Source organism: Myxozyma melibiosi, assembly GCF_037950935.1.
Source record: "Myxozyma melibiosi strain Phaff 52-87 chromosome Unknown BZA70scaffold_16, whole genome shotgun sequence".
Classification (NCBI taxonomy): Eukaryota; Fungi; Ascomycota; class Lipomycetes; order Lipomycetales; family Lipomycetaceae; genus Myxozyma; species Myxozyma melibiosi.
The window spans coordinates 131,993-158,645 of record NW_027042930.1 but is presented as its reverse complement, the minus strand read 5'-3'; the positions used below and the strand labels follow the sequence as shown (position 1 = coordinate 158,645).

General features: G+C 50.8%; 13 protein-coding genes across 13 annotated transcripts; 8 read left to right on the top strand and 5 right to left on the bottom strand.

Annotated features, from left to right (window-relative positions):
• Position 1: 1 nt before the first annotated feature.
• Positions 2-1,139, top strand: BZA70DRAFT_285437 (uncharacterized protein). The gene has a single exon (XM_064913744.1). The coding sequence runs from the start codon at positions 176-178 to the stop codon at positions 815-817; it is 642 nt and encodes a 213-aa protein (XP_064765618.1). The 5' UTR covers positions 2-175; the 3' UTR covers positions 818-1,139.
• On the bottom strand, positions 1,002-2,526 carry BZA70DRAFT_98199 (NADP-dependent oxidoreductase domain-containing protein). Its single transcript, XM_064915586.1, has 2 exons — positions 2,082-2,526; positions 1,002-2,024 (listed from the first exon to the last, which is right to left on the bottom strand). The coding sequence occupies exons 1-2, from the start codon at positions 2,281-2,283 to the stop codon at positions 1,186-1,188; spliced, it is 1,041 nt and encodes a 346-aa protein (XP_064765617.1). The 5' UTR covers positions 2,284-2,526; the 3' UTR covers positions 1,002-1,185.
• An 872-nt stretch (positions 2,527-3,398) lies between these two features.
• Positions 3,399-5,275, top strand: BZA70DRAFT_285435 (D-isomer-specific 2-hydroxyacid dehydrogenase-like protein). Its single transcript, XM_064913743.1, has 3 exons — positions 3,399-4,116; positions 4,180-4,323; positions 4,389-5,275. Exons 1-3 carry the CDS (start codon positions 3,779-3,781, stop codon positions 4,966-4,968), a joined length of 1,062 nt encoding a protein of 353 aa, XP_064765616.1. The 5' UTR covers positions 3,399-3,778; the 3' UTR covers positions 4,969-5,275.
• Positions 5,276-5,277: 2 nt separating this feature from the next.
• BZA70DRAFT_285432 (superoxide dismutase) lies at positions 5,278-6,535 on the top strand. The gene is made up of 5 exons (XM_064913742.1): positions 5,278-5,439; positions 5,559-5,631; positions 5,700-5,756; positions 5,829-5,906; positions 5,956-6,535. Exons 1-5 carry the CDS (start codon positions 5,422-5,424, stop codon positions 6,426-6,428), a joined length of 699 nt encoding a protein of 232 aa, XP_064765615.1. The 5' UTR covers positions 5,278-5,421; the 3' UTR covers positions 6,429-6,535.
• BZA70DRAFT_285429 (histone acetyltransferase subunit NuA4-domain-containing protein) lies at positions 6,536-7,422 on the bottom strand. The gene is made up of 3 exons (XM_064913741.1): positions 7,115-7,422; positions 6,857-7,060; positions 6,536-6,799 (listed from the first exon to the last, which is right to left on the bottom strand). Exons 1-3 carry the CDS (start codon positions 7,277-7,279, stop codon positions 6,596-6,598), a joined length of 573 nt encoding a protein of 190 aa, XP_064765614.1. The 5' UTR covers positions 7,280-7,422; the 3' UTR covers positions 6,536-6,595.
• Positions 7,423-7,450: 28 nt separating this feature from the next.
• Positions 7,451-8,905, top strand: BZA70DRAFT_285426 (rab-GTPase-TBC domain-containing protein). Its single transcript, XM_064913740.1, has 4 exons — positions 7,451-7,716; positions 7,776-8,403; positions 8,458-8,605; positions 8,669-8,905. Exons 1-4 carry the CDS (start codon positions 7,582-7,584, stop codon positions 8,823-8,825), a joined length of 1,068 nt encoding a protein of 355 aa, XP_064765613.1. The 5' UTR covers positions 7,451-7,581; the 3' UTR covers positions 8,826-8,905.
• BZA70DRAFT_285425 (uncharacterized protein) lies at positions 8,906-10,905 on the bottom strand. The gene is made up of 3 exons (XM_064913739.1): positions 10,779-10,905; positions 9,146-10,722; positions 8,906-9,078 (listed from the first exon to the last, which is right to left on the bottom strand). The coding sequence occupies exons 1-3, from the start codon at positions 10,816-10,818 to the stop codon at positions 9,052-9,054; spliced, it is 1,644 nt and encodes a 547-aa protein (XP_064765612.1). The 5' UTR covers positions 10,819-10,905; the 3' UTR covers positions 8,906-9,051.
• On the top strand, positions 10,906-12,062 carry BZA70DRAFT_285422 (Ctr copper transporter family-domain-containing protein). The gene is made up of 5 exons (XM_064913738.1): positions 10,906-11,179; positions 11,236-11,380; positions 11,439-11,568; positions 11,640-11,661; positions 11,727-12,062. Exons 1-5 carry the CDS (start codon positions 11,099-11,101, stop codon positions 11,823-11,825), a joined length of 477 nt encoding a protein of 158 aa, XP_064765611.1. The 5' UTR covers positions 10,906-11,098; the 3' UTR covers positions 11,826-12,062.
• On the top strand, positions 12,054-16,454 carry BZA70DRAFT_285418 (cortical protein marker for cell polarity-domain-containing protein). Its single transcript, XM_064913737.1, has 3 exons — positions 12,054-13,381; positions 13,442-15,772; positions 15,849-16,454. Exons 1-3 carry the CDS (start codon positions 12,253-12,255, stop codon positions 16,076-16,078), a joined length of 3,690 nt encoding a protein of 1,229 aa, XP_064765610.1. The 5' UTR covers positions 12,054-12,252; the 3' UTR covers positions 16,079-16,454.
• On the bottom strand, positions 16,455-19,953 carry BZA70DRAFT_285417 (P-loop containing nucleoside triphosphate hydrolase protein). Its single transcript, XM_064913736.1, is given in 4 exon segments — positions 16,455-18,192; positions 18,246-19,213; positions 19,226-19,701; positions 19,769-19,953. The coding sequence occupies 4 exon segments, from the start codon at positions 19,865-19,867 to the stop codon at positions 16,484-16,486; spliced, it is 3,252 nt and encodes a 1,083-aa protein (XP_064765609.1). The 5' UTR covers positions 19,868-19,953; the 3' UTR covers positions 16,455-16,483.
• A 174-nt stretch (positions 19,954-20,127) lies between these two features.
• BZA70DRAFT_285415 (DNA replication licensing factor MCM7) lies at positions 20,128-22,741 on the top strand. Its single transcript, XM_064913735.1, has 2 exons — positions 20,128-20,295; positions 20,345-22,741. The coding sequence occupies exons 1-2, from the start codon at positions 20,241-20,243 to the stop codon at positions 22,630-22,632; spliced, it is 2,343 nt and encodes a 780-aa protein (XP_064765608.1). The 5' UTR covers positions 20,128-20,240; the 3' UTR covers positions 22,633-22,741.
• Positions 22,742-23,946, bottom strand: BZA70DRAFT_285414 (putative 1-acylglycerol-3-phosphate acyltransferase). The gene is made up of 3 exons (XM_064913734.1): positions 23,573-23,946; positions 23,407-23,504; positions 22,742-23,347 (listed from the first exon to the last, which is right to left on the bottom strand). Exons 1-3 carry the CDS (start codon positions 23,887-23,889, stop codon positions 22,839-22,841), a joined length of 924 nt encoding a protein of 307 aa, XP_064765607.1. The 5' UTR covers positions 23,890-23,946; the 3' UTR covers positions 22,742-22,838.
• Positions 23,947-24,079: 133 nt separating this feature from the next.
• On the top strand, positions 24,080-26,607 carry BZA70DRAFT_292088 (uncharacterized protein; the record flags this gene model as incomplete). Its single annotated transcript, XM_064914350.1, has 2 exons — positions 24,080-24,246; positions 24,306-26,607. 2 exons carry the CDS (start codon positions 24,080-24,082, stop codon positions 26,605-26,607), a joined length of 2,469 nt encoding a protein of 822 aa, XP_064765606.1.
• Between the last annotated feature and the right edge of the window lie 46 nt (positions 26,608-26,653).

The following is a 26,653-nucleotide window of genomic DNA, read 5'->3' as shown; positions in this document are numbered from 1 at the left end:
CGGAGAGCAAGCGTGCCTCGACTTTGCTGACCTAAACGTGCGGGTTTGGTTCTCTGACACGTCCTCGAGTGCGATCAGCAACCGCGACTTTCTACAAGGCCAAGTTTGGTTATAAGTCGATCACAGGCGCCCCGATCCGCTTCTACTCCCTGCTCTCCTTGTCACCGCTGGCAAGATGAGTTCACACAGAGGACGAGTTCGGTCGCCCTCCCCGCTTTCGTCTGCGTCTTCGGCTGCATCGTCGAGACGCACGTCGTTCCAGTCAGCGGTCACCTCGGCCTCCACAGTGTTTGATCCTGGTCCTGGTGCACTCGCCCCGGTCCAAATGCCCACTCGACTACCTTCCCAGCCGTCTTCTGTTCAGATCTATGATACGCTTGAGAAAGAACAAGAGGCGATCGTCAACCGGCTACAGAGGGAGCTCTCATTGCTGCGGGAAGAGCAGACACAGCTTGCGGCGTCGGCTCAGCAGAGAGCGCGATCCCCTATTGCGCCTTCCCCCCGGCATCGTCGCACTGATTCATCTTCATCATCGCTGTCGATTACTCGCGCGGGTGCTCCAGTGAGATCCGATTCGGATCAGAGCTCGGCTCAGATCCAGCGTCGTAGCTCGTCCCGACGATCTGTGGAATCCGGTTCAGGCCTCTCCTCAGCAGACGATATGTATCTTGCGTCTCTCCGAAAGGAGAATGATGCGTTGAAACGAAAACTTGCAGATATGGCGAAAGCTCTTGGAGATAAGGAGAATGAGCTCGAAGCACTCCGGGCGACCCTTGACAAGATCCGCATAGACTCCGAGTCAGCGGTTGCAGACTAAATTGCGAGTATTGCTCAGCAAACGGTGGGGAATTAATCGTCCATTGAAAATCTGACTCGCAAGTCTTGAGAAAGAGAGGTCTACTACTTCTTCGTCGGCACCACATCGGCTAGATCCAAGGTCACAAAAGATCGTGGAATATGTTCAAGGATAAAGCCTCGCCACGGGACCTAATGACGCCTAGCGGTACCTGCTACGGTCATGCAGAATACGAGATTTATGGGGTTATTAGTATATTAATAGTTGTACACATGAAGCTTCTAGCGGGAGAGAATGCGCGAGCCACACAAATGAATGAATTATAGTATCATCAAGCCAAATCCCTGTAATCGTAGCAATATCAATCTGAAAGATCAGCCAGCACAATGCTACAGAACATAGTCATAGTTCTGCTGTAATCCTGAGAGCCAAACTTCATCCAAGGAGGCTCCTAAAATTCTGTTGACCTCCTCCACAAGATCGTGATCTTCTTTCTGCACATCCAGGTTTTGGCTATCCCAGTACGCTTGAATGCCAGCCTCCACCTCGCCCAGGTTGCTCCAACCTACAACAGTGGTACCATTCCAGTGTGAGAGAGCGTATCGTAAGGCCAAGTCCGCCAGTTCGATGTTTTTGGAGGCAGTATACTTTGCTGCAAGAGCCACTCTGTTTTTGAGCTCCGGACCTGCTGGGTGAAAGGCGTGAGGGGGCTGAGAGCGTAGAAGAGCCATACTGAGAGGACTTCCGTTGAGGACTTTCTTCACCCCGGCAGAATAGAAATCATCAAGTGAAGACTTCAGCCTCCGGTTCTGGAGAGTGAAGTTGCAATAGGAAAGTACGATATCGATTGTTTTGCCAAGCCGTTGCTTGACAAGTTTTGCGAGCGTAACCAGGACTGGTACTGGGTAACCAGAAATACCGACATTGCGAATGATTCCCTCCTCCTTCATTTTGAAGAGCTCGGCGATTCCCTCGAGTGTGCCTTCGATAGGAACGAATTCGACATCGTGGGCGTATACGACGTCGAGATATGATGTGTGTAAGCGAGTGAGGCTGCGTTCGACAGACTGGCGCATCCAGGATGCCGAGTAGTCGAAGTGAGACTCTGCGATACGGCCAGCCTTTGTGATTATGAAATATGTGTCGCGAGGGTATGCAGAGGAGATCTCTGGATCCGCGAGTGCCTCGCCGATGAGTATCTCAGATGGACCGTAGTAGGCAGAGGTGTCTGAGCAAATTAGTCAGCGACACTGTAGTGCGTTGGAAACCGCGTAGAAGTACTTACCTATGGCGCAGACTCCGGCCTGGAAGCACTTCTTGATGATGTCTTTGACAGGCAAAGAAAAAGGATCGGCGTTGTACTGGTGGTTGAACTGGGCGCCGCCGAGGACCAATGGCGGAAGACCGTCGAGTGAGGCCGTCAGCATGTTGGACCGCACAGGGCCCACAGGCCGCAGGGCCTCGATAGGCGGAGTAAGGAGAGCCATGAGAGACGGCTGTTGTAGAGAGGAGGATTGACGAGAGAAGGAGGGGGGTGGATGTGACAAGCCTTATAGAGGATGGAGTCAAGATGGGGATGGTCGCCCTGATAGGATTTATCGTCGGCCTCGAGGAAACAAAGACCCTGACCCTGTGGGCCCCTTCTCCCTATCAGCAAAGCAACAAGAGGCAGCAGCAAGCTCGTGCCTCTTTGGCCCAAATCAGGGAATCCAAACTCTCCGCTGGATGATCACCTCGGAGGCTCAAATCGGGTGTCTTTGACTGAATTGTTCTCGTGTAATTTGTTGAGATGTGGACGGGAAGCGCAGATTGGGGGCTTTAATTAGGTTAATCTGGACAGCCGATGATTGTTGACCGTGGTCCAGGCAGCTATCGCCATGCGTACAGCCACGTGTCTTCTCAGCGCTCAGCACAAAACCTCACTGTATCTGCTGTTTGTGCTGTTATTCTTTGTTCTGTAGTCGAGTTATCATTATGATCCTCATCAACCGCAGGCTTCTTTCCATCTATTTAGCCTGGCGGCCGCATGCAGAGATGATTAAAGCCGGGCTTAATGGCCCTAACCCGCAGCCCCTGCCAGATGGGAGGCGGCCGAACAATCGCATTCTCTGGCGACTCCTCGAGTCTTCATCTCCGGCCACGATGTGCTTCCGTCTTTTTTTCCACCAAGTGATAATGTTTTGCGCTGTGGTCTGTATATACAATAAAAGTGCTTTGCTTGCTGGTGTTAATTGAAAGCACCATTCGTAGGTTACTCATATAACTGACTCGGTCGGGGCATAATGACTTTGTCTGCCAGCATCTCATGCAAGGCTAGTCGCTTGACGCTTGTCGCTCAATCATCCTGGGCATCAGTCCAGATATTATGCAATAGTAAGTTCTAGTACTGGAACTTGGTACGGGTGTGTTTGTTCGTTTACCGGATTCTCTGCACGCCAGAGTTTCGCACTTCCGCAGTTCGTGACGTCTTGACGTCTGAACACCGTAGTCATCCATGGAATCTGGTGAATTCTAGGAACATCTGCAGATCCTAATTGATATGGATAAGTGATATGGATAAGCCGCCTTTGCAGCTTTACTCTGCTGTATGCATTACAAACCCGCTGCAATTAAAACAATCCTTTCCTTTGATCGATCCGGCTCATGGATAGATGAGCTGACCACAACGCAATGATCTACGACCACCATGTAAACGACAGGAACATCTAGTAACTAAAGAAGAACGCACTTCAACGATGCCATCCTAGATCTCTCTTCATCACTCTACAGGTTGAAATTAACAAAAGACTGCAGTTGGGAGATGGCACAATTACATTATATAAGCACGTCTGCAAACTCCGGGTGCACCGCAAAAGTCCGAGACACGGACCCAATCAAGTGTTAGTCAGATAAGCCTGCTTCGACTCTTCACCTGCTTCCTACTTCTTTCTCTCTTTGCTATCCCTTGGCTTCTCGTCTATAGCTATCAATTGGTCTAACAACATGTCGGACGACCTCGAACATATCATTGTCATCAACCCCGGCGCATTCGACGCTGCTGCCTACGAGCCTTTCAAGTCGCTTCCCTTCGTCGGGTCCCTGACCATCATTCAGGGCGATGGATATGGCGGCAGAAGCAAAGCTGTTCGCGAGGTCTCTGCCGAGGAATGGGCTAAGGCGACCGTTCTCTTGACTGGAACAGTGCTGCCACCGTCTCCTGAGGCTGCTCCGAAGCTCAAGTACATCCAATTGTTCTCCGCTGGTTCGAATGTCATTGTCAAGAAGCCATTCTTCCAGGCTGAGAACAAAGTCATATACGCCACGGCTAGCGGTGTTCATGGGTCAGTAGTGCTTTGCTTTCGATATTTACCCTTTCTTCGGTGCTAATTGAGTATGACTGTTAGTCCCGTTATTGCTGAATACGTTATCCTGATGATGCTCACCCACTTCCATCAGTCTCTCAACTACCCCGTCTGGCAGGAACAGAAAATCTGGGGTGACGACAGCATTTTCCCCCGCAGAGTTATAGATCAGTGGGGAAAGACAATGTGAGCATCATGATTACTTTTAAGTCTGCAATTCACTCAAAACATTCACTCACAATCACCAACAGGGGAATCTTTGGTTATGGCGCAATTGGTCGTCAGACCGCGCGTATCGCAAAGTCACTTGGTATGAAGATCGTGGCCTATTCATTCTCGAATCCCCCAAAGAAGGAGCGCGTTGAGATTGCAGTCCCTGGATCTGGTGATCCTGACGGCAGCATCCCCGACAAATGGATCTCGGGTCTCGAAAACATGGACGAGTTTTTCAGCTCTCATATCGATGTTTTGGTCATCTCCGCCCCATTGACTCCCGAGACAACAAAGGTGATCAACAAGAAGACTCTTCAGATGCTAAAGGGTGCTTACATCATCAACATTGCTCGAGGAGGTCTGGTTGACACCGACGATCTTATTGAGGCGGCAGAGAGCGGATTGATCGATGGTGCTGCTCTTGATGTCACTGATCCCGAACCCCTTCCCCAGGGACACAAGTTGTTTTCGGTTAAGAACATTATGGTCACACCTCATCTTAGTGGACATGTCGACGCATATGAGGAGAGAGTTACAAATATTGCTGTTCATAACATCAAGCAGATCAGAGAAGGAAAGCCTGTCACCAACTGGTTGGACAAGTCGAAGGGCTATTAAATGGTTCTAAATTCTGATCCAGAGGCATGACTGTAATTGATTTTGACAGATATAGAGATTTTGGTTTCCCGAATATTACTAAGATAATGGATGTGAGATATAGAGCAGACATTAGTGAGAATATATTACTTGTTGAATATCATTGAGCGCAACCTAAAGTAAAATAAATGCAGCTCTTCTGATGCAGCGGACATCAAACAATATCGGCAAATTGTAACAATGGCTTCATGATATATAAGGCAGTTTAATACAATATTGTAAAAAATAGGGAAAGAAGCGGGAGCGCTGTTCATGCTGTCGAGCCTCAGTAATTACTCGACAGGAACTTCGGGTTTGGGATAACAGCGCGCGGATTTATAATTTCTGGTTCTTTCTGTGCCCCGCCTGCTCTCTTAAATCACCAACTTTTCGAGAACGTGCTCTCTGCTCCTACAACGATCACCATACTCCACAATGACTCTGGATCTAAAGGTAGGTTACCTTCAATTAACATCTTTTTATAATTCATTATGCGGTAGTGCGAACACAATGCCGTATAACCAACGTTATGTCGTCAGATTACTAATTACTAATTACCCCGGTTCCTACAGACCGTCTTCGCCGTGCCTATGCATTGCAATGACTGCACCAAAGATATCGATGGTGCTCTTAAGACAGTTGACGGTATCTTATCTACTTGTGCTGTTGATTGAGACTCTTGCGAATATCGATGTTCTAATATCAAACCATAGGAATCAACTCCACGAAGTATGATCTAGAGAAACAGCTAGTTTTCATCGAAGGAAGCGGTAAGTTCGACTTTATTCTATCGTCAGTCGCCTATACTCAAGACTAACTTGATATTTTTCTGATTCTCACAGCTCCTCCATCTCAAATAGTCAAAGCAATCCAGAACACAGGACGGGACGCGATTGTCCGCGGCTCGGGTGAACCAAACAGTAAGTGAGTATACTGAACCAGTCTCGGCATTCATCTAACACTTATCAGGCTCTGCCGTTTGCATCCTCGAGACCTACGAGCCCGAAAAAGCCTCGTCACCAGTACGCGGTCTAGCCCGACTTGTCAAGGCCTCTGCGACCAGCACCCTCGTTGACCTGACACTGACGGGTATGAGCCCTACATCAACCTACTACGCCTCGATCCGGTCAGCCGGAGATATATCACAAGGTCCTCTTAGCACGGGCGGTGTTTATCGTAACTTGGGCTCTGTTACTACGGACGCAACGGGCGCGGGACAGGCGTTTCTCGTCAAAGAGAATCTGCCTATCTGGGAGATGATTGGACGTGCGCTTGTCGTCGGACAAGATGCAGAGTGCAAGAGTATGTTTTTGAAAGACGTAGCTGGCGTCATAGCTCGCAGTGCTGGAGTGTGGGAGAACGACAAGACAGTTTGCAGTTGCTCCGGTAAGACCGTCTGGGAGGAACGGAAGGATGCCGTCAGCAAGGGCATCACTGTTTGATGAGTCCAATGGTAGTCTACCTGTTTGAAAGCTATGCGGAACTTTCTGGCTAGTATTCTAACGTTTTGATGGAGTACGAGAGTAATAAACATAAAAAGTAACAAACACCTCCCACACACTTATCGTACACCATTACCATCTCTTTGTCCCGAACTCCAGACTACTCATCAATCATCTCCTTTCACTTGCAGTTTCAGCCGTTTCGGCAATGTAGACACCGCCGGCGAATCGTCAGAGTCTGAACTCGAGTGATCATCTTTCTTCCGTTTCTTCTTCTTATTTGGCTGTTTCGATGTCGACGCGGCCGGTGGAACGGAGTTTTGCCGGCCAGTTCCTGAATCCTCATGTACTTCTGCTTCCTTCTGCAGCGACTATCATTATGTCTGTCAGTATGACAACAGAATAATAAGCAGCGAGTTAAAGCTTACCTTTGTGTATGTGCAAGAGCTCAAGGAAAACAGGCGGTCACTGTCTGTATAAGTTGCACGACGCTTCAGCGCGTTACTTCCACCGTGTAAAGAGCTCGAACTACCGGCTTTCAAGTAGTTATCGAATCCCTTGATGATATTGCCATTCGGTGTGTCCTCCAAGTACGCGCCTTCAAACTTGAATATTTGGTCCTCAATAATGCTCTGAATACACGTCAGCTCCAGGCCCCTCCGCGAGAATAACCAGCACACACTTACAACGTTCTTCTCCAAAATCCGCTTCTTCGTCATCATATCCCGATGCTCCTTCTTCAGGCGCTCGTATAAGGCTAGCTCTGCCTTGTCAATCTGTGGAGGCTGTTGCGGTTGAGACTGCTGCTGTGACTGCATCTCTGCAGATGGCAGATGACTAGGATCAGGCATAGCTCCACCGGGTATATCAGGCCTTTCTTCGACCGCGCCTGAATTTCAGAGAATATAGATATGTCGTGAAGATTATCCTTCAGATCCCTTTATTACATGGATTCTCCCACTTCCCGATGCGTGCGCCACATCCAAGAAGACGAATGCGACACTAAACCCATAAAACGTCAGCGCGCAACACGCATCTGAGGTTTGTTTACATCTCGCCGCGCCACGCGCCAGGGATTATTTATTGATTGACAACACTTTCAACAATCACTCTGCAGGCAACATTCAACTCTCTCCTCTGATTCAAAACAGCAATGAGACGAGCTCATCATAAAAAGAGAGATCAGATAGAATCTGCGCTCCGGAAGCCGCCAATAGTGGTCGATCAAGGCTTGTCTGAGTTGAGATATTTGATTTTGACGCAAGGGCTTTCAAATGATCCAGAGAGTGTATGTTTCCTGTTTATTCGAATTCGACAAGTGACTTTAGCTTATGATCTTTATAACAGGACTTTTGCACGTACAGACCATACGTATGGAGTCTTTTGCTCAAAGTTCCTCCATCACAAGCCAAAAACTACATCAATCTGATCCATCGCGGGGCGTCACCTGCATACTCCAAGATCCGCAACGACACATTCAGGACACTGACGACCGACATTCTCTTCCAGCGACGTGTGTCAGAGACTTCACTAATCAGAATCCTGAATGCGTTGGCGTGGCGAAGATGGGACGACTATCGTGACCGACAGCACCGCGAACAAGTCAGACAGTTGCGTGTCGAGTCACGGCAGAAACCGCATTCACCTGGACCGTCTAGTTCTCGCAACCCTTATTCATCGTCAGAAGCTTCATATATGAACGTTGACATGGCGAATATTTCCGTCTCAGAGTTGTATGTACAGGGACTGAACGTACTGGCCGCTCCGTTCCTGTATACTTGCAATAGCGAGACGCAGGCTTTCGCAATCTTGGATACCTTTGTCCATACCTGTTGTCCTCTGTATATTCGACCTATGCTAGATGGTGTTCATCTAGGACTAAAGATCCTAGACGCCTGCTTGCAGATCATTGATCCGACTCTCTATTCTTATTTGAAGAGTAAACTATTAACGGCTGAGCTCTATGGATTTGCATGTACGTGATATGCCTCTTTATGAATCTACTGACTTGGTACTAACTATCATCAAGCTGTACTTACAATGTCAGCCTGTACGCCACCGTTGAACGAGGTGCTTATACTGTGGGACTTTTTGATCGCATTCGGACCTCATATGAATATCCTAGCGGTTATAGCCCAACTGCTACTTATCCGGGATTCGCTCCTGGCCTCACAAAGGTAGTTTAGATCAATTGTCGCTAGATGAAACACGTTTTGCAGTTTAACTAACTTGATATGCAGCCCAATGGCGCTACTACGGACGTTCCCACCACTCCAAGCAAAGAAAGTTATTACCCTGGCTGTCAGCTTCGTACCGCAGTTGCCGGACGAGCTCTATGATTTACTAGTGCGTCATCCGTATGATGAAGGTGCTGCGGAGAAGATCCGCAGTCTATGACCTGTGCTTTTTTGTCTATAGCAATTTCTTTACCGTATATAACGTTGCCCAATATGAACCAAACATAATAGAATACAGATTGTTTTAAGTACAAATGTGTCAGAATGAACACGCGATCTTGTAGATAGAGCACTGAGCTAAATGAAATGGCGTACTCTTTTGCTAAACTAGAATCAAAGTAGATAGACCTTTGCGAAAAGCGTATCAATAGCTATTCTAACTGACTTTAAAAGGCCTCAACTTCATAGTTTTCCTATAAATTATACACGTTAGTATGCAAAACCAATAATCTCAATTGTTTTCTCGATAATGGCACTTACCTCAGGGAAATAAGTCGTAATGACAGTGCGATCCGCAAACTTTCGACCCGCCAAGGCTTTGATAGCTTTAGCGCATGACTCGGCATTCTCATATCTTACAAATATCTTCCCAACACCTGAAGGGTTTGGATTATCCCTCGAAGGTCGCGGGATCTTGATGTCAATAATCGGACCAAACTTTTCACACTCCTCACGAACATCCTCTTTGATATCTTCGTACTCGTCGTCGTCTTTCAGATCGTCAGGGACAATCATATTGAGTAGCTGCAAAACACGTGTAGTCGGTACTTCGCCGGCGGTTGAGTTGGCTAGCGCTGCCATTGTCGTCACTGAGGATGTGCCGACAGGAGTCGCCTGCTTGATTCCAAGGCATGCCCGTCTGACAATAAGAGGCTGATCGCCGAGCTCCATGCCAGTAAGGCCATCACAAACGGCGTCCGTCATTTGACCGTCAACGAACTCACAGAACGCAACTCCTTTGGACTCATTATTATCCTTATCGCGAAGCAATACGAAATTCTTGAGTGCTCCAAACTCTTTAAGAAGTTCGAGAATCTGCTCTTCTTCCAGGAATGGCGGAATATTCGCGATTGAGATTTTGTCCGGAGTGTCGGGTACGATTTGCGGAAGCTGGTCGGCAACGGCGGGGACGGCGGGGGTGGAACTAGCCTCGGGAACCACGTAGTCCTTTGGACGTACAATCACGATGTGAGAGCCTTGAAATTCAACTCCGCTGAACGCAACGGCAATGGTGGCATCTTCAGTAGTCTTGAACTCAAGAAGTCCCGCTTTTTTGTCACCACTAAACTGCCAGGCATCCAGAGGAAGGCCCTGGCGAGATGTAGTAGATGCGATAGATCCAATGAGAGAGTTGATGAAATCGACCAACGCGCGCTCAGATTCCATGGTTGGTAGATTGCTAACGAGGACGCGCTTGCTCTGTCGAGAATTGCTAGGTTGAAGGGTAGCAGGAGGAGCTGCATTTCTCGGAAACGGACTATCATTGTTATTATTTTGATGATTCTGGTTATGCTGGCCACGGTTTTCGTAGTTCTGTTGTCGCGGTGCGCCGGGGAGTGGAAAGAGACCAGATAACTTTGCCTGCTCGGCGGTGACGTTCTCGTAGCCGATAGGTTTTATATCCCACATTGTCATACGACGCTTGCGCTCGTTGATAGGAACCGCAGTCTCGAGCGCTGCCTCGAGACTAGCGCCGGTTGGTTTGCGGGAACGAGTTCGGTCCCTGTCTCTGTCTCTCCCGCTGTCACGATCACGCATGCGGTCTCTGTCGCGATCGCGATCCCGGTCACGATCTCTATCTCTGTCTCGGTCTCGGTCTCGGCGGTCCCTATCGCGGTCACGATCTCTGTCCCGGTCGCGGTCGCTGTATCGTGAACGTTCGGAGCGGTCAGAGCGATCGCGGTGAGTCGACTCTCGGTCGCGATCATAGCGGTCGCGGTCGCGGTCGCGGTCTCGAGTGCGATCCGAACGACTTTCGGATGCCTTGTGGTAGTCGCGATCAGAGTACCGTTCTCTACGGTCTCTATCGCGAGCACGGTCGCGGTCGCGGTGGCGCTCTGCTTCTGACATTGTTAGCACGGATCTATGAGAGATTTGATAGAAAGAAACTCACCAGCTTCGCGAGTTGCTTCTAAGTAGCCATTCTCGCTCATCTCTGCTGTAGCCTGATTAAATGCTCGAAGAAATGATGCAATCAAGCTGCTGGAAGACAGTTGATGTTTTAAAAAAATCAGAAATGCTGAATCTGGTTTAGGGACGGCGAGAAGGAAGGATTTCTTGCGTCCCCGGACCGCTGCTGACTGAGAGGAAGGGTTTTGTGGGGTTATGGCCACCAGATGAGATGGGGTTCGATGACCGCTGAGCAAGGATATCACAGTGCTCGTTGCCTCAACTTTTGCCTGTGAGCCTTTGTATCTTGGTATTTTTACAATTATGGATCACTCTATGCACCATATGGACGGGGTCGACCATGCAGCCAGCATGGCGGCGGGGAAGAGCGCGTGCAAGATGAATGTAAGATATGAGCTACTTTGATTGCCATTGGCAAGAGTGACTACTAACGACTGTAGATGCTTTTCACCTGGAGTTCAGATGATCTCTGTATTGTTTTTGGCTGGTGGCATATACGGTCTGGTCTCGGCTTTCTGATTTCGCTTGTCGTAGTCATGGCTCTTGCCGTGGGCTACGAGTATCTGAGGATATGGAATTCAGCAGGTAGGCTTGGAAAGCAGCTCTTTTGTACGATTGATACTGACAGCTGAACATTATGAAGAATCTACAGGATCAGAAGAGAGTCTGCCGAGCCCGTCTATCACGAGACCTAGAGACAGACAGCTGAGGAAGATTAGGCTGATAAAGTCGGGAATCTACGGCTTGCAGGTTCTCTATTCGTTTTTCCTTATGTGAGTTCTGGGCGTTTGTCATGGATTTATAACAGGCGCACTGCTGATGAATTTTACTATCAAATTGACAGGCTGGTGTTTATGACATATAATGTAAGTACTCGCTTATGAGAGCGCTATGATCGGTTAATAGAACCACTGCTGACGAGTGTTTACAGGGTTGGGTTATGCTCGCGGTGGCAGCAGGCGCATTTACAGGACATTATCTATGGGCATCGCGACTGAGCCGGCCGGCGAGAGGGCTGTTTTGTCATTAGCTGTGATATATGACCGATACAGAGGATATAGATGTGCAGAGGGAGATACTATGCATGACAATAACAGATCACACACAACAACCGTAACATAAGAGTCCGCGCACTCGGTGACAACTTCCCGAAACTGTTGTTGTTATTGCCTGTCTGGAAGAGTAAAAGCAATTAGTTTACTAATCTAAATAAAGTGTCGAATGTGCAGCGTTGCTGTGGCAACCACACAACAATACTGTCTTGTGGGGCCGATTAAGGTTTTGATGTCGCGAACACCCAGCCAGCCATCTTCGACCAGCCTCGCGACCAGCCTCCGTCCTCGTTTCCTCATATCAAGACCCTTCTCGTACTCAGCCCTCCCTTCCTCTTCTTCTTCTGGTGTTTATCTTCTACTTCTCTCGAGCCTCTGCGGTCTCGGCTCATTCCAGAGAGACTCATGCGCTTGTTTGCACTCGCGCTCGCGCTCTCGCTCCGGGCGGTCCTCGCTCTCAACCTCAAGACCGTCGATCTCCCGGCAATCGATCTCGCTGCCTTCGGTCAGGTCGGTTTCTCTGGCGACTTCAGCGGACTCTCCGTGTACAAGTATGCGAGCCAGCAGTCGACAACGACCTCAGGAACCACCAAACTGTCCTCAAGCACTACTACCGAAGACTCACTGCTGCTCTCCCAAAGCGAAAACATTTTCCTCGACCTTCTCCAGACCGATGGTGTCGTACGCTCAATGTGTCTGATAGACTCAGATCTCTATCTTGCAGGAAACTTCACAAAAGTCGGAACAGTGCGTGCAAAGGCTGTCGCCAGAGTAGACATCAGCTCAGGCGATGTTTACAGTCTTGACAATGGCCTCTCTGGTACCGCAAACGCCGTTCTCTGCGACCCAGAGCACGAGCTGGTGTACTTTGGTGGCCAATTTACCAACAACGTTGCTATCTGGGACACCTCTCTGGAGCAATGGGCCGATATCCCATTCACAAGTCTCAACGGTGGTCCCGTCCACGCCATAGTTGCTCGCGACAACAACATTGTTTTTGGCGGCAAATTCACCGGACTCGGCAACTCGTCAACAGACTCAACCTCATCATCCGAAGATTCAGACTCTGCTCTGCAAGTTGTCAACATGCGCTCCTCGACGGTCACCGTTCAGGGCAACTCCAACGGCACCTACGATCTTCCCCGCTCAGTCATTTGCGCCCAAAACTCAACGGCCGCAGAGAGTACATGGCTAGCAGCCGATGAATCTGAGGCAGTATGGACCGCTGATTTTGCCTACGAATTCAACCCCACAAAGTTGCGCCTTCGAAACGCTGATGTTGACGATCGAGGAACAAAGCTTTTCCGCTTTGTAGCCGAGCCCCTAAACGGAATCCTCAATCTCACTTACACTGACCCTGAAACCGGAGAAACCGAGTATTGCGACGCATGGTGTCCTCTCCCAAACATCACCACCGCGGAGTACACTGAATTTGATTTTGTCGATGTTATCGGGATCACTGGTTTCAGTCTGTACCTCTTGGATTATTATGGCGAGGGTGCCGGATTGTCTCAAGTCGAGCTTTTCCAGGAACGTAAGTTTTACTCTCCTCAGGACATTTGGATAGGGCATTTTACTGACTAATTTAATATAGGAATCATGACATATGCGGTCGACGACTACAACGAGCCTGACTCCTGCGGCCTTTCAGAGGTCAGCACTTCCTCATACTCTGACGACGAATGGACCACGGTTTCATACGACAGCTCCGCATACTTGACAACAACCGTCTCAGCAGATAATCTCACGGATGCTGTTGTCAAGTTTTACCCCGACATCCACGTCTCCGGAAACTACACCGTGATGATGTATACCCCCGGTTGCACTGAAGACGATACGTGCGACTCTCGAGGAACAGTTGACGTGACGATCCATCCCAAAGATAACGGCAACAACAAGACATCCACCTTATACCAAACCAACTCTTATGAAAAATACGACGTGATCTACGAGGGATTTGTCGACTCCGTGTCAGATTCCTTCCAGCCTTATGTCGTATTGAAGCCAACAGTCGGCCAGTCTGGAAACATCACGATTGTGGCTGAAAAGGTCGAGTTTGTGCTTATCTCAACGACTGGAGGATTGAACGGTCTCTTTGAATATGACCCAAGCAACTACACTTCTTCCTCAAACTCATCAACAACAGAAATCTACTCGACCGCAATCAACGAGGCTGGTGAGGATTTGGACGACGGAGCTGAGATCTATACGCTTGCCGTCACGGATTCCATGCTTTTTATTGGTGGAAACTTCTCAAGCGAGAAAATGAACAATTTTATGGCAATCACTGAAGATGGCGACATTATGACCGCTGACGGCGGCTTGAATGACGCAATTTCGTCGATCGTTGCCATTGATGATATCGTTGTAGTGGGCGGAAACTTCACGTCGACGATGTACAACTCATCAGAAACTGACGGTCTGTCATACGTCGCTCGATACTCAATCAAGAAGGATTCGTGGATCGCGCTCGGCGCTGGTGTCGACGGTCCAGTTACGAACATTGCGCAAATGTCTGTTCAAGTATCTAATACGACCTATGACGCCCTTGCAATCGACGGAGCATTCACAGAGATCAAAGAGAACGATGATGATGAAGCAATCGAAGCTGATGGATTGGCTCTTTGGTTGACAAATTCAACGGAATGGGCTGGTCGAACAGATCTCGAGCTGCCTTACATCAAAGGATCTGTTTCAGCGTCTGTCGCTACGGATAATCAGACTTATATTATTGCTGGAGAGTTGGAGACAGAGTCCTTGAGCACATCTGGAGGAGCAACCGTGAATGAGGATTATGAACTTGGTTCTATGCCGTTTCAGTTTGATTCGTCGAGTTCTTCTAGCGTTTCAAAACGAGCTACTAGCTCTTCAGATTCCGACTTGAATGCTATCTACGCTGTTACCTACTTCACGAGAGAAAGCAAGCTGTACTCTGTAGCTGGAGGTTCCTTCTCTGCGGTTGATTCAGATGACAACTCATTTAAAGACTATATTGTCTATAATGATGACGGTGTGCAGTACGGATTGACGTCAGACGAGCTCGACAGCAACCAGGGTATCTTTGCGCTCTGCAACTACAACAACGAGTCGATCGTCCTTGGTGGATCATTTTCAGGATCGGTTGGCGACTCTGAGATTGAGAATATCGCGATTTGGGATTTGGAGAGCCAAGCATTGGCTTCGACTCAGCCCGACGGTTTGTCCGGAGACTCGCCTCAAATCAACGCCATTGTTGCTCGCCCCGGGTCTTCATCAATCGTTGTTGGTGGATCGTTCTCAGAGGCTGGCGATGTCTCGTGCGACGGCCTGTGTGTATACGATATGTCGAATGGCACTTGGTCGGCGCTGACTCGTGGTGTGGGTGGTAATGTGACTTCTTTGACCTTCCTCGACAGCGACCGCCTCGTTGTCGCAGGAAACATGACGACCGGATCTGAAGTCAAGAGCTATATGGCCATGTACGATTTCAGCACTTTATCTTGGGACGTGCTAGGGCAGATGGCATCAGAACTTCCTGGACCTGTGAATGTTTTCGTCACCGCCAGCGGAAGTACGTCTGATGCTATTGTCGCGGGACAGTTTGCCGGGAACGACACAAATTATCTATGGGCTTACGACGGCTCATCATGGGAAGATATAGGATCTAGTCTCAAATCTGGTTCAATCATCTATGACGCGAAACTACTGCCGCTCAAAGACAGCCGATCGACTTCATCGATTATCCCCGAGAATATGGTATTGCTGGTTATGGGACAGCTTGTCCTTCCCAGCTACGGCTCAGTTTCGGCAGCATTTTACGATGGAAGTAGCTGGACTCCGTTTGTGTCCAGTACGAAGGACGATGGGTCGGCTGGCTATATTTATACTTTATTCACGCAAGATTCGAACGCGCTGGAGGACCTGCAGTCAATAATCGCGGATAATGGTGGGTTCTCTTTCTAAGTTGTCGTTTGGAGCGATTTTTCCTAGTTAACAAGCACTAACCGAGTTTAATCTTCCAGAGAGTCATATGAAAGCCGGCTTTGTCGTCCTGATATCGCTCGCAATCTCATTGCTGATAATGTTTGTGATTGTCCTCACGGCATACACTGTATCACATCTACGAAGACGATCAGAAGGCTACGAGCCCTTTTCAGTGATCTACGATACTCCGGACGAGCTAATGACTCAAAGCTTGTCGCCGGCTGTGTTGTTTTCCGAACTCAACAGTAAAGAACGGAATCAAGTTTGAAACTGAGTTCCTGTTTTGTTATTGTTTTTTGGTGGTTATGTATAGATGATGCGAGTGTCACTCATTTTTTTTCTAATACCTGAGGAGGGGCGTGGCTTGCCTTACTCCTATTGTTTTGTTTTGTTGTGTTTTGGGTATACTCTGATATTCTTGTCTATTTTCTTCATTGCATTCGGCGCATCGTCTCTTTTTCCACAGTCACTCATTTACAGACCTGGGCCCGGAGTTTTCTTGTGTTTAATCGGTTTTTGTTTTCTTCCTATGTTTACTAACTACAGTCACTCCTTAAGTACTATCTTTGCTATTTATTTTATTACTCTTAATCACTTTTGTTTCTTTCGCACATCAGTGCTGCTCAAAATAATACACTCTACACATCTCTAATATATACCGTATATCTGTATCTTACATGAGCGTCGCGCGCCCGCCGATATCGGTGCTAGCCGTTCCGCTAGGCATATCACCACTTCTTCCCGAGATAAACTCATGATAGACAGCCGCCAGACGATTTCTCTCCTTGAGCGAGATACTAGGCTTCGTCGACTCCAGCGCTTTGGAGATGTGTTTGTACTTGATCAAGATCTCTGGCGTGCTTGATTTTTTCGTTCCCGGTTCGGAGGTGTCGGATTGTGGATTGCTGGAAGGGTTGAGGATAGAGCGTAAGCGAGAGGATGTGAGGTGTGAGTTGTGGGGTTGGAGACGCTTGGCGTTGCTTGTCTCATCGTACAGAATATCAAAGTACTCGATATCACGAACCTCTCCGTTTCGGGTACTATGTGCATCAGTAGCAGACATCGTTGCTTCAAGCTTACTGTCGACGACGTCGTGGATGGCCTCCAGATGAGCGTTGTAAACCAGCGCCTGCAGGTCCGCGCCAGAGTATCCCTCTGTCGCGCCCGCGATGTCTAGTAAATCGACTTCATCCTCGTCGATTTTCATCTTTGTAGCCACGACTCTCAGGATATCTGCGCGGTCGTCCAAGTTTGGCATATCGCAGAGCAAGCTCTTGTCGATACGCCCGGGCCGCAGGAGCGCCGAATCAATCAAATCCGGACGCGATGTCGCGGCGAGGACGTAGACGCCGTCGAGACCTTCTGCGCCGTCCATTTGGGTTAGCATTTGGTTCACCACGCGGTCTGTGACGCCTGTGCTGTCGTGGCCGCGCTTAGGTGCGATAGCGTCGAATTCGTCAAAGAAAAGCACGCAGGGCTTGGCGGCTTGTGCGCGGTCAAAGAGGTCGCGGACGCTTTTCTCAGAGGCGCCGATGTACTTGTTGAGGATCTCGGGGCCTTTGATTGTGATGAAGTTCAGGCCACATTCACGAGCGACGGCGGAGGCGATGAAGGTCTTGCCGCAGCCGGGGTAGCCGTAGAGAAGCAGGCCTGAGCGCAGGCGGAGGGGGCATGATTCGAAGATGGGAGAGTACTTTGTGGGCCACTCTAGAGTTTCAAGGAGCACGCGCTTCGTTTCGTGGAGACCGCCTATCTCGGCCCATGTAGTTGAGGGAGTCTGGAGATTCACGCCTCGAAGAGAAGCAGGGGTGTATCCGGACAGCGCGGCGGTGAAATCGAGGTTCGTAAGCGCGGCGGACGAGTCAGGACTTTCGAGGGTGCGAACGAGCGACTCATGCTTTGCGCGGTCGGTGAGAATGCGGAGGTCGCCTGGGAGGTATCCTTCGGCCTTATCAGCAACAGCAAACACATCGAGTGGTTGCCCGTCAGCGCTGTCTTCAACAATGCCGTTTCGTCGCAGGATTTCGCTAAGGATTTGTCGCCGGATCATTTTGTCTGGTGCTTTAAGCGTTACAATCTCGCTGATGACGTTCCCGGATGTGATTGCGCTATGGACAGTATCTTTCCCCGATGCGGTAGCTAATATCGTGACTTTTCGGGCTCGGGCGGTGGAGAGAACGTATTTTGTAAAGAGGGCGGTGAGAAGCCTTGTTCGAGATGCGTCGACGTGTTCGAGCTCTTCTGGGAATAGAGAGCCGATGTCTTCGAAGATTATCACTGCAGGGGCGTAGAAAGATGCTGTAGCGAACCATTTCAGAAGTTGGTCTTTTATGACGGGCAATCGTGACTCGGTGAAATCTGAGCATTGAACTCGGAAGTTGTCTATAGAGTATTAGTGATGATCTCAGCAAAACATAAAAAGTATTAGAACTTACAGATCAGATCTCTATCAAGACCTGCACAGACGCGGTCCACAATAGCACTCTTTCCCGAGCCACTTGCACCTGCTAGTAGCACTCCTTCACCATGTCTCAGACTCTTTTCAATCGTTTGAATGGAGCTGTCGACCCCAAAGAGACGTACGTCACGCAGATCAGGGTAATTTGTACTTTCTATGATGGCACCCTCGAATGGAGCAACCGGATTTCTCAACTGAAAGACGGAAGATGAGGACTGTGATGTGAGAATCCAGCCGTCAGCCAGCTCGAACTCGACATACCCACCGAATGGCAATATCGGATCCGATTTCGGTAACCGTTGTCTATTCGAGAGAGGTCCATCGAGAAGCGCTAGTTTTCGCAAGAACTCTAGAGACAGATCTGATTTGTCGCCTCCGACTTTGATCTCCGATTTCGCAGCTGGATCGGCAAACGGGACAATGTATATTTTCTTGGGTTGTCTCGACAACGGTTTTCCAGCCGACTCGACTTTGAGAATATGAGGTTTGACGAGATCTTTGAGTCCCAATGCTATAGCTGCGCGTTTAGATATGCCGACGGTAGAAGGAGGGAATGCGAGAGAGTGGATGACTTCGACGACTATTTTCGAGGCGATGGACGGCTGGTTGTTTTCTTCGTCTGCGGGTTGCGGAGAGGCAGGGACGGGTGGTTGTTCTGATAAAAGAGGCGCATGAACAAGGGAGATGTACACGTGCTGAGCGGTTCGTAGTGAAGGAGCAAGTGTCTCTGTATCGACGTAGAGAGCCAGCTTACCATCTTGCGACTTGTACTCTTTGAAAACGCAATCATCTTCGTCTTGGAGTTCGTCTTCTTCGTCGTCGAAATAGGGATGAGGAAGTGCGATTGAGCGAAAGACAGAGTGGCTGTCAGAGGTGGCGGTAGGGCGGCGAGAACTGCCAGAGACGCTCTTCTTGCCTTGTACCGAGGCGGGTGTCTTTGGAGCGGTCTTTGGAGCGGTCTTTGGAGCGGTCTTTTGAGCCGGCTTAGGCGCGACGACGATCTCTGCGTTTGGCGACAGTTTGGCAAAGAGAAGCTGCTTGCTTAGCGGTGGTTCGATAGACGTGACATTCAGAGTTGCGTTCATTGTCTGAGTGACGTGCAGGATGACGGGCTGTGAAGGAGAAATGGCTCTGATCTGTGAGAGGATTGTTGTCTCGAGCATGCCGGAGTGGAGTTCGACGGCAGCCCAGTCGTCGGAAGAAGCGGGCTCTAGGTGCACGACGTGGGCTTCGGGAGGACTGACATGGACGGTGATACGGACGCGGGTGGATTCTGAGAGGCCGATGGATTTGGCAAATGCGGGATCAAGTTCGATGAAGTCGGTCTGAGAGCGGTCGTGGGTGAGGGAGGAGAAGCCGGTCCAGCCGCAGAAGGCGGAGAGGGTGCGTTTGCTGGACTTGAAGTTGAGCTCGAGGACGACGTCCTGAACGGTCTAGAGGAGATTATATGATGTGAGTAGGTTGGATAAAGAGAGATCAAGAGATCAAGAGAAGACTGACGATGTGAGAGCTGTTGAGCATCGAGGTGAGCGATGGAGGCAGGTTTGCGAGAGACGAGAGCAGAGGCGCGAAGGCCACAGAAGCAGAATGCGACGCCATTCTCTCTTCTTATCTCTTTATTATCGTTATAATGCTGTTTTGTTGTATAAAACAAAAGTCAAGAAGAAAACATGGAAAGTGAAGAGATGGCGGGGTAGAGAACAAAGCTCGAGTCCGAATTAGGCTGCCGAGGTTTGGACCAGAACAGCAACCAAATTGGTTTACGTAGTCGCTGAGTCATCACAGTCTGTGCGATGCGCGTTTTAGGAAATATTTAAGGTTTTTATTAGCGCGACGCGACGCGACGCGTTTAAAGTTCTGAGCCCCTGTGCTAATCGCCCTCCTTTCCTCCTCCTCCTCCTCATCTTCCTCTTCCTCTTCCTCTTCCTCCTCTTCTTCCTCTACCTCCTCACCTTCTCTTTCACTCTGCAAGATGTCGTCCGGACTCAGCACAATCACCGTTCCCGTCCAGTACAAGGACGTCAGAGGTACATTCATCTTCCTCTCTTGAGCACCGAGCACTGCTAACCATCCCAGACAACATCCTCGACTTTCTGCAAAACTTCAAAAGCACAGATTCAGACCTCGACCTCGACCTCAGCGACGAAGATGCGCTCTACAACGACCCTAACAAGCCAAAATACGCAAACATCCTGCAAAAGGTCGCCGACCGCAAGCAGGACACTATCCAGATCCATCTCGACGACCTCGACGAGTTCACAAACAGCCAGTCGCCCCTCGCGGATCTCATTATCGAAAACACTCACCGGTATTTCGAGCTCTTCTCCGAAGTCATTGATCAGCTCATGCCGGAGCCTACCACCGATATCAGCTACAAAGACGACGTCCTCGACGTGATTCTCAACCAGCGCATACTCCGCAACGAGGCTCGCGCGCAGGAAGCCGGCGGCATCGGGGACCCCGACGCTCAGTCTGACATGTTCCCACCTGAGCTCACTCGCCGCTACACAGTCTACTTCATCCCACCAAACAACCGGTTCCGGAAAAACCAGCCCATGCTTGCCGTCCGCGACATCCGCGGAGCGCATCTCGGCCATCTCATCACCGTCCGCGGCATCGTCACTCGTGTGTCCGACGTCAAGCCGGCAGTGCAGGTCAACGCATACACCTGTGACCAATGCGGTCACGAGAACTTTCAAGAGGTCAAAGGACGTCAGTTCACGCCGCTGACGCAGTGTACCTCCGACGTGTGCAAGAAGAACAGCACACACGGTCAGCTTATGATGGCCACTCGGGCGTGCAAGTTTCAACCCTTCCAGGATGTGAAAATCCAGGAGATGGCAGACCAAGTTCCGATCGGACATATCCCGCGGACGCTCTCGATCCACTTCACCGGACCTATAGTGCGCTCGGTCAGTCCCGGAGACGTTGTCGACATCTCGGGGATCTTCATGCCGATGCCGTACTCGGGCTTCAAAGCATTAAAGGCGGGTCTGCTGACTGACACCTATCTTGAGGCACAGCACGTTGACCAGCAGAAGAAGCAGTACAGCGAGATGGATCGGAACGTCGATATGAACGTCAAGATCGAGGAATTGCGAGCACAGGGCAATGTCTACGACAAGCTTGCGCTTTCTATCGCTCCTGAGATTTACGGACACGAGGACGTCAAGAAAGCTTTGCTGCTGCTCTTGATCGGAGGCGTCACCAAGGAAATGGGCGACGGCATGAAAATCCGTGGTGACATAAACGTGTGCCTGATGGGTGACCCCGGTGTCGCCAAATCGCAGCTGCTGAAATACATCTCCAAGGTCGCTCCCCGAGGCGTCTACACCACCGGTCGCGGTTCGTCCGGCGTCGGTCTCACGGCGGCGGTCATGCGCGACCCGGTGACGGACGAGATGGTACTCGAGGGCGGCGCGCTCGTGTTGGCCGATAACGGAATCTGCTGTATCGACGAGTTTGACAAGATGGACGATAGCGACCGGACTGCGATCCATGAGGTGATGGAGCAGCAGACTATTTCGATCTCGAAAGCAGGAATCAACACGACGCTGAACGCGCGCACTTCAATTCTCGCGGCAGCCAACCCGCTCTACGGAAGATACAACCCGCGCATCTCGCCCGTTGAGAACATCAACCTTCCGGCTGCGCTGCTCTCGCGTTTCGACATTATGTTTTTGATCCTCGACACGCCCGACCGGGATTCAGACGAGAAACTCGCGAGCCACGTCGCGTACGTACACATGCACTCTCGCCACCCAGAGATGTCATTCGACCCGCTCGAGCCCGACATGATCCGCGAGTACATCTCCCGCGCGCGCGAGAAACGCCCTGTCGTTCCCAAGGAGATCTCGGACTACATCGTGGCGTCGTACGTGCAGATGCGGCAGCAGCAGAAGCGCGACGAAGGCTCGCGCAAGCAGTTCACGCACACCACCCCCCGTACGCTGCTCGCTGTTCTCCGCATGGCGCAGGCGCTCGCGCGGTTGCGGTTCGACGACCGCGTGATTTTCGGGGACGTCGACGAGGCGCTGCGGTTGATGGAGGCCAGCAAGGCGTCGCTGTACGATAAGGCTGCGGACGCGGACGCGCTGGATGCGACGGCTACGTCCAAGATCTACAAGATCGTGCGGGATCTGGCGAATAGTGATGGAGAGCGGTTCGTGAGTCGTTGGCCGATGAGCACGATTAGAGAGCGGGTGCTGGCGAAGGGGTTCACGGACGACCAGTTGGCAGAGTGCTTGAACGAGTATTCTGCGCTGGGAGTGTGGCAGACGTACCGGGATGGATCGCGGTTGGCGTTTATTAATGCTGATGAGGACGATGTTGATAGTGATGATGATATCGATATGGAGGATTAAGTAATGTAGTTATTGTGTGTTAATTGTTATTGTCGGTTTGCTCTTTTTTTGTTTCAATTTGTTGTAATCTCTGTTTTCTATTTCTTGTATGGTAGGTGCAGTGTTATTATTGCTATGTTTGTTATTATTATTACAGATAAAATACAGTTCTGTTCAGAATGCAACGTATGTACATGATTCCGACCTTCATAATCATGAGCGAGCGACTATTGAGCGCCAACACTCTTGGGACTCGCTGAGATTGTCTCTGCCTCTTCAACGACGGTCGAGTCGCTGCTCAACAGCTGCGTGGTCTCAGAGTCGGCATCAGGAGTCGCCGGCTTGTTTGAGATCTCCTTCAGTGTCTCAAGCATTTTAGTACGGGTCGAGGCCACCAACTCATCGATCTCCTCTGCCGATCTGCCCTCCATGTCGATCTTGTCGAGCACCTTGATCTTGAGTGTCCCGCTCTCAAACGTCCGGTTCTTTGGGCTGTAGAGGTGGCTGTAGTTCGCGACGACCACGGGGATGATCGGGAAGCCGGACTGCATCGCGAGGTGGAATGCGCCGCGCTTGAAGGGGAGGAGTTCGGGGGTGGTGGAGTAGGAGCGGGTGCCTTCGGGGAAGATGAAGACCGACTGTTTAGCTTTTTGCATATCGGCAATGGCCCCGTCGAGGGCTTTGATGGCCTTGCCGCGGTTCGTGCGGTCGATGAAGACGGTTCCTGAGAATAGCACTGCAGAGAGGTGGTTAGGACAAAGAGTAGGAAAGGTGGGGGGTGATGGAGTTACGCACTGAACCAGCCGAGGAACGGGACATATTTGAGAGTGCTCTTGGCGGTGACGGAGCAGTGGCGGGGGAACAGACGGCCGAGGATGAGCACATCGAGCTCACTACAAAGACACTGTTAAAACACAGACATCTACAAAGAGAAACAAGACCCAGAATCAGAAAGACTTACGTCTGGTGGTTGGCGACGACGATGGCAGGCCGGGTGTCGCGGAGCAGGGCCTCGTTCTCAATCTCGAACTTGAGGCCGAGGAGCGGCGCGGTGATTGTGCTGAACGCACGGCCGGCGACCCATTGACAAAGACTGCGCTTTCCGAGCAAGGAGAGGATGATGGAGGTGACGACGCCGTAGCTGGCGCAGAAGCTCATGCTCACGAGGAAGACGAGCACGCGGGTCCAGAAGCGCAGCGGGTGGATGACGGAGCCGAGCATGTTGAGGCTTAGTGTGACAGCAATAACGACGGTGATCGCAGAGAGGAAAGCGCTCATTGGAGCAGCCGGCTGTCTGGAGGGCGGGTGGGGAGGAGGAAGGGGAGGTGGTGAGGAAGTTGGAGTCGAGGAGGAGAGGAGAGAAAAGGGTGGGAGGAGGGTTCGGGTTGCTCCTTCTGATATAACATTTGTATTTACTTCCTGCTTCTGTTCTTTATCCTGTTTATATCCACCATCTCGACATTGCAGAATGCAATGGCCGCAGTCTTCTCCGGCTCTGTCTGCACTGCCGTCCTCGAACGTGCGTCTGCAGGTTCTCGCAGACAACCGTCGGTTCCTGCATCTCTCCCGTCCTGACGCGTCGGTCTCGGACCTCAAGCTCGAGATCGCGGCCAGATATCTGCGAATATACAAAACGTACAATCTCCTCTTCTTCTTCTCTATATTCCTCTACTTTAACATCACATTCGTCACAGCGCAGTAACAGTCACCCGCATAACAGACCCAGACGGCTACGACCTCGACGAAGCCTACCGCGTCTCCCAAATCTTCCCCGACAACGGCCTCGTCCACATCCAATTCGCTCTCGCTCCCGCCCCTCCCATCTCTTCTCCTTCTCTCGTTCTCGGCTCTGAACCCCCCGACGACTCTGTCTCTGCGCTCCCGAAAAGCGCAAAGCGGCGGAGACCTTCCTCGTCTTCCGCGCTGTTCGACTCTTCCTCGCCCACCGCGAAACGCGCGCGTACTGGCGAACAGCAGCAGCAACTTGACAGCGAATCCGACGGAGACGACTACGACCACCACGAAACCAGCACATCTACAATCCGCCGGCACCCCAAAAAACCAAAACCCAACGATCGCCGTCGCAGCAGCAGCAGCACGACCCCTCTCCACGACGACTCCAAAGTCATCATCTCGTCCGCCATCGACCGGATCCAACGCGCAGCCGAAAACACCGCGTCGCCGGCAACTCCTCAGAAGCTCTCGATCGGGCCGAGTTCGCGCGCACGTATCCAGGAAGCAGCTACGCACGGCGTGTATCTCCCCTCGATCAGCCAAGACGAGATAGTACAGATCCGCGAGATTACAAGACAAGGCAAGAAGCTCGTGCTGAGACCGGAGGCGCCGATTAGTGTTTTGGAGCGGAAGTTTGCGGATTACGAGGCTGTTTCGGAAAGTGAGGTTTACGAGGAGAGTTTGCTTGCGGTCGAAGTGCCGTTGATATCTGAGCCTGCGAGGGAGGAAAGCGAAGAGAGCGCAGATGCGGTGAGTAGTGAGGATTCTGATGATTCCGAGGACCACTCTTCACCGCAGAAAGACCTTGAGAAAGATGAGGATGTGGCAATGATCGACTCTGCCGACTCCGAGAGCGAGATTGAGAGCGAGAGCGAGAGCGAAGAAGAAGTCATCCCCGCAACTATCGCATCCAGTACAAACCCCCCTGCTCAAGAATCTATTAGAGATTCAATTGAGTCGTCGGTCGAAGATACAGGAGACGAAGACTCTGCTGTGGAGGATATAGAAGAAATCGACGACGATGACGACGACGACGAAAAAATCGAAGAGGAGGAAGACGATGATGATGAGGAGGAGGAGGTAGAAGAAGACGATGCGGTGTTCGAGGAGCAAGTGTCAATTACGTCCATTGCCAAAGAAGATACGGAAACGACATCGTCGGAAGCTGAGAAATCAGAGTTGATGACTACTGCACCTGAAATCGAACTCGAGCAGGAAAGTGAGGTAGTCGCTGACCTTGCTGAAGACCTTGCTGAAGACCTTGCTGAAGAACAAAAGGAGAACGAGGAGGATGAGGATGAGAATGAGGAGGAAGAGGAGGAGGAGGAGGAAGAGGAGGAGGAAGATGCAGCACGCCACGAACCAGACAAGATCATTTCCAACCCTGGCGAGAAAATCGATCTCAACTCGTCCGATGAAGAACAGCTGCAACCTGCGCCGCTCAACGGAGATACCAGTGCTTCTAGAGAGGATTTCTCCAAGAAAGAGGAGGAGGAGGAAGAAGAAGAGGAATCGGCCTCAGATTCAGAGTCGGATGAATCTGGGGATCAAAAGAATGGAGTGATCAATGGTGTTGAAGAAGATGAGAGCTCTGATGAGAGTAACAGCAGCAGCAGCGACGAAGATTCTGCTGAAAAACCTGCTCCTGATACAACCTCGACAAAGCCCACCACCACTCCTTCATCCCCCTCCTCCTCCTCCTCAGACTCCCCCCCACCTCCCCCAAAGCACACCCCCTCCCTCTCCCAACCCCTCCCACCAGCACCCACCCACCCCCCTCGCCCCGCCCCCCCTCTCACGCCACAACCCCACCGCCTCTCCCGCCCCCTCCTCTCCCCCCTCTCGCACCGCAAACCCACCCCACTCTCGCGCCTCCGCGCCGGAAGCGGCGGCAGCGCAGGGCCGACGCGGATCCCCTCGTTCAGAAGCCTGAGCGAGCTCGCGAGCGCGGGCGTGCCGGACGTGCGGGAGTCGACGACGGGGGTGCGCACGTCGTTGCCGTTTCTCGCGAGTCAGACGGCTGTGGCGTCGGTTGCTGCTGCCGCGGGACCGAGTACGCAGAAACCGTTCAAGCTCTCGTCGGATGATGATGATGATTCTGACTCGGACTCAGACTCAGACTCGGATGATGACTCGGAGGATGAGAAGGATGATGAGGATGATGCGATTCCGGCGGATAGGAGAGCGAGTTTTGTGCCGCAGAAGAATAGAAAGAAAAAGAAAAGCTCTGGGTTTTTGTCGTTTTTGTCGCAGAGAAGATAATAGACTGTATCAGTATTTTGTTTGTTGTGTGGGGTGTAAGTTAGCG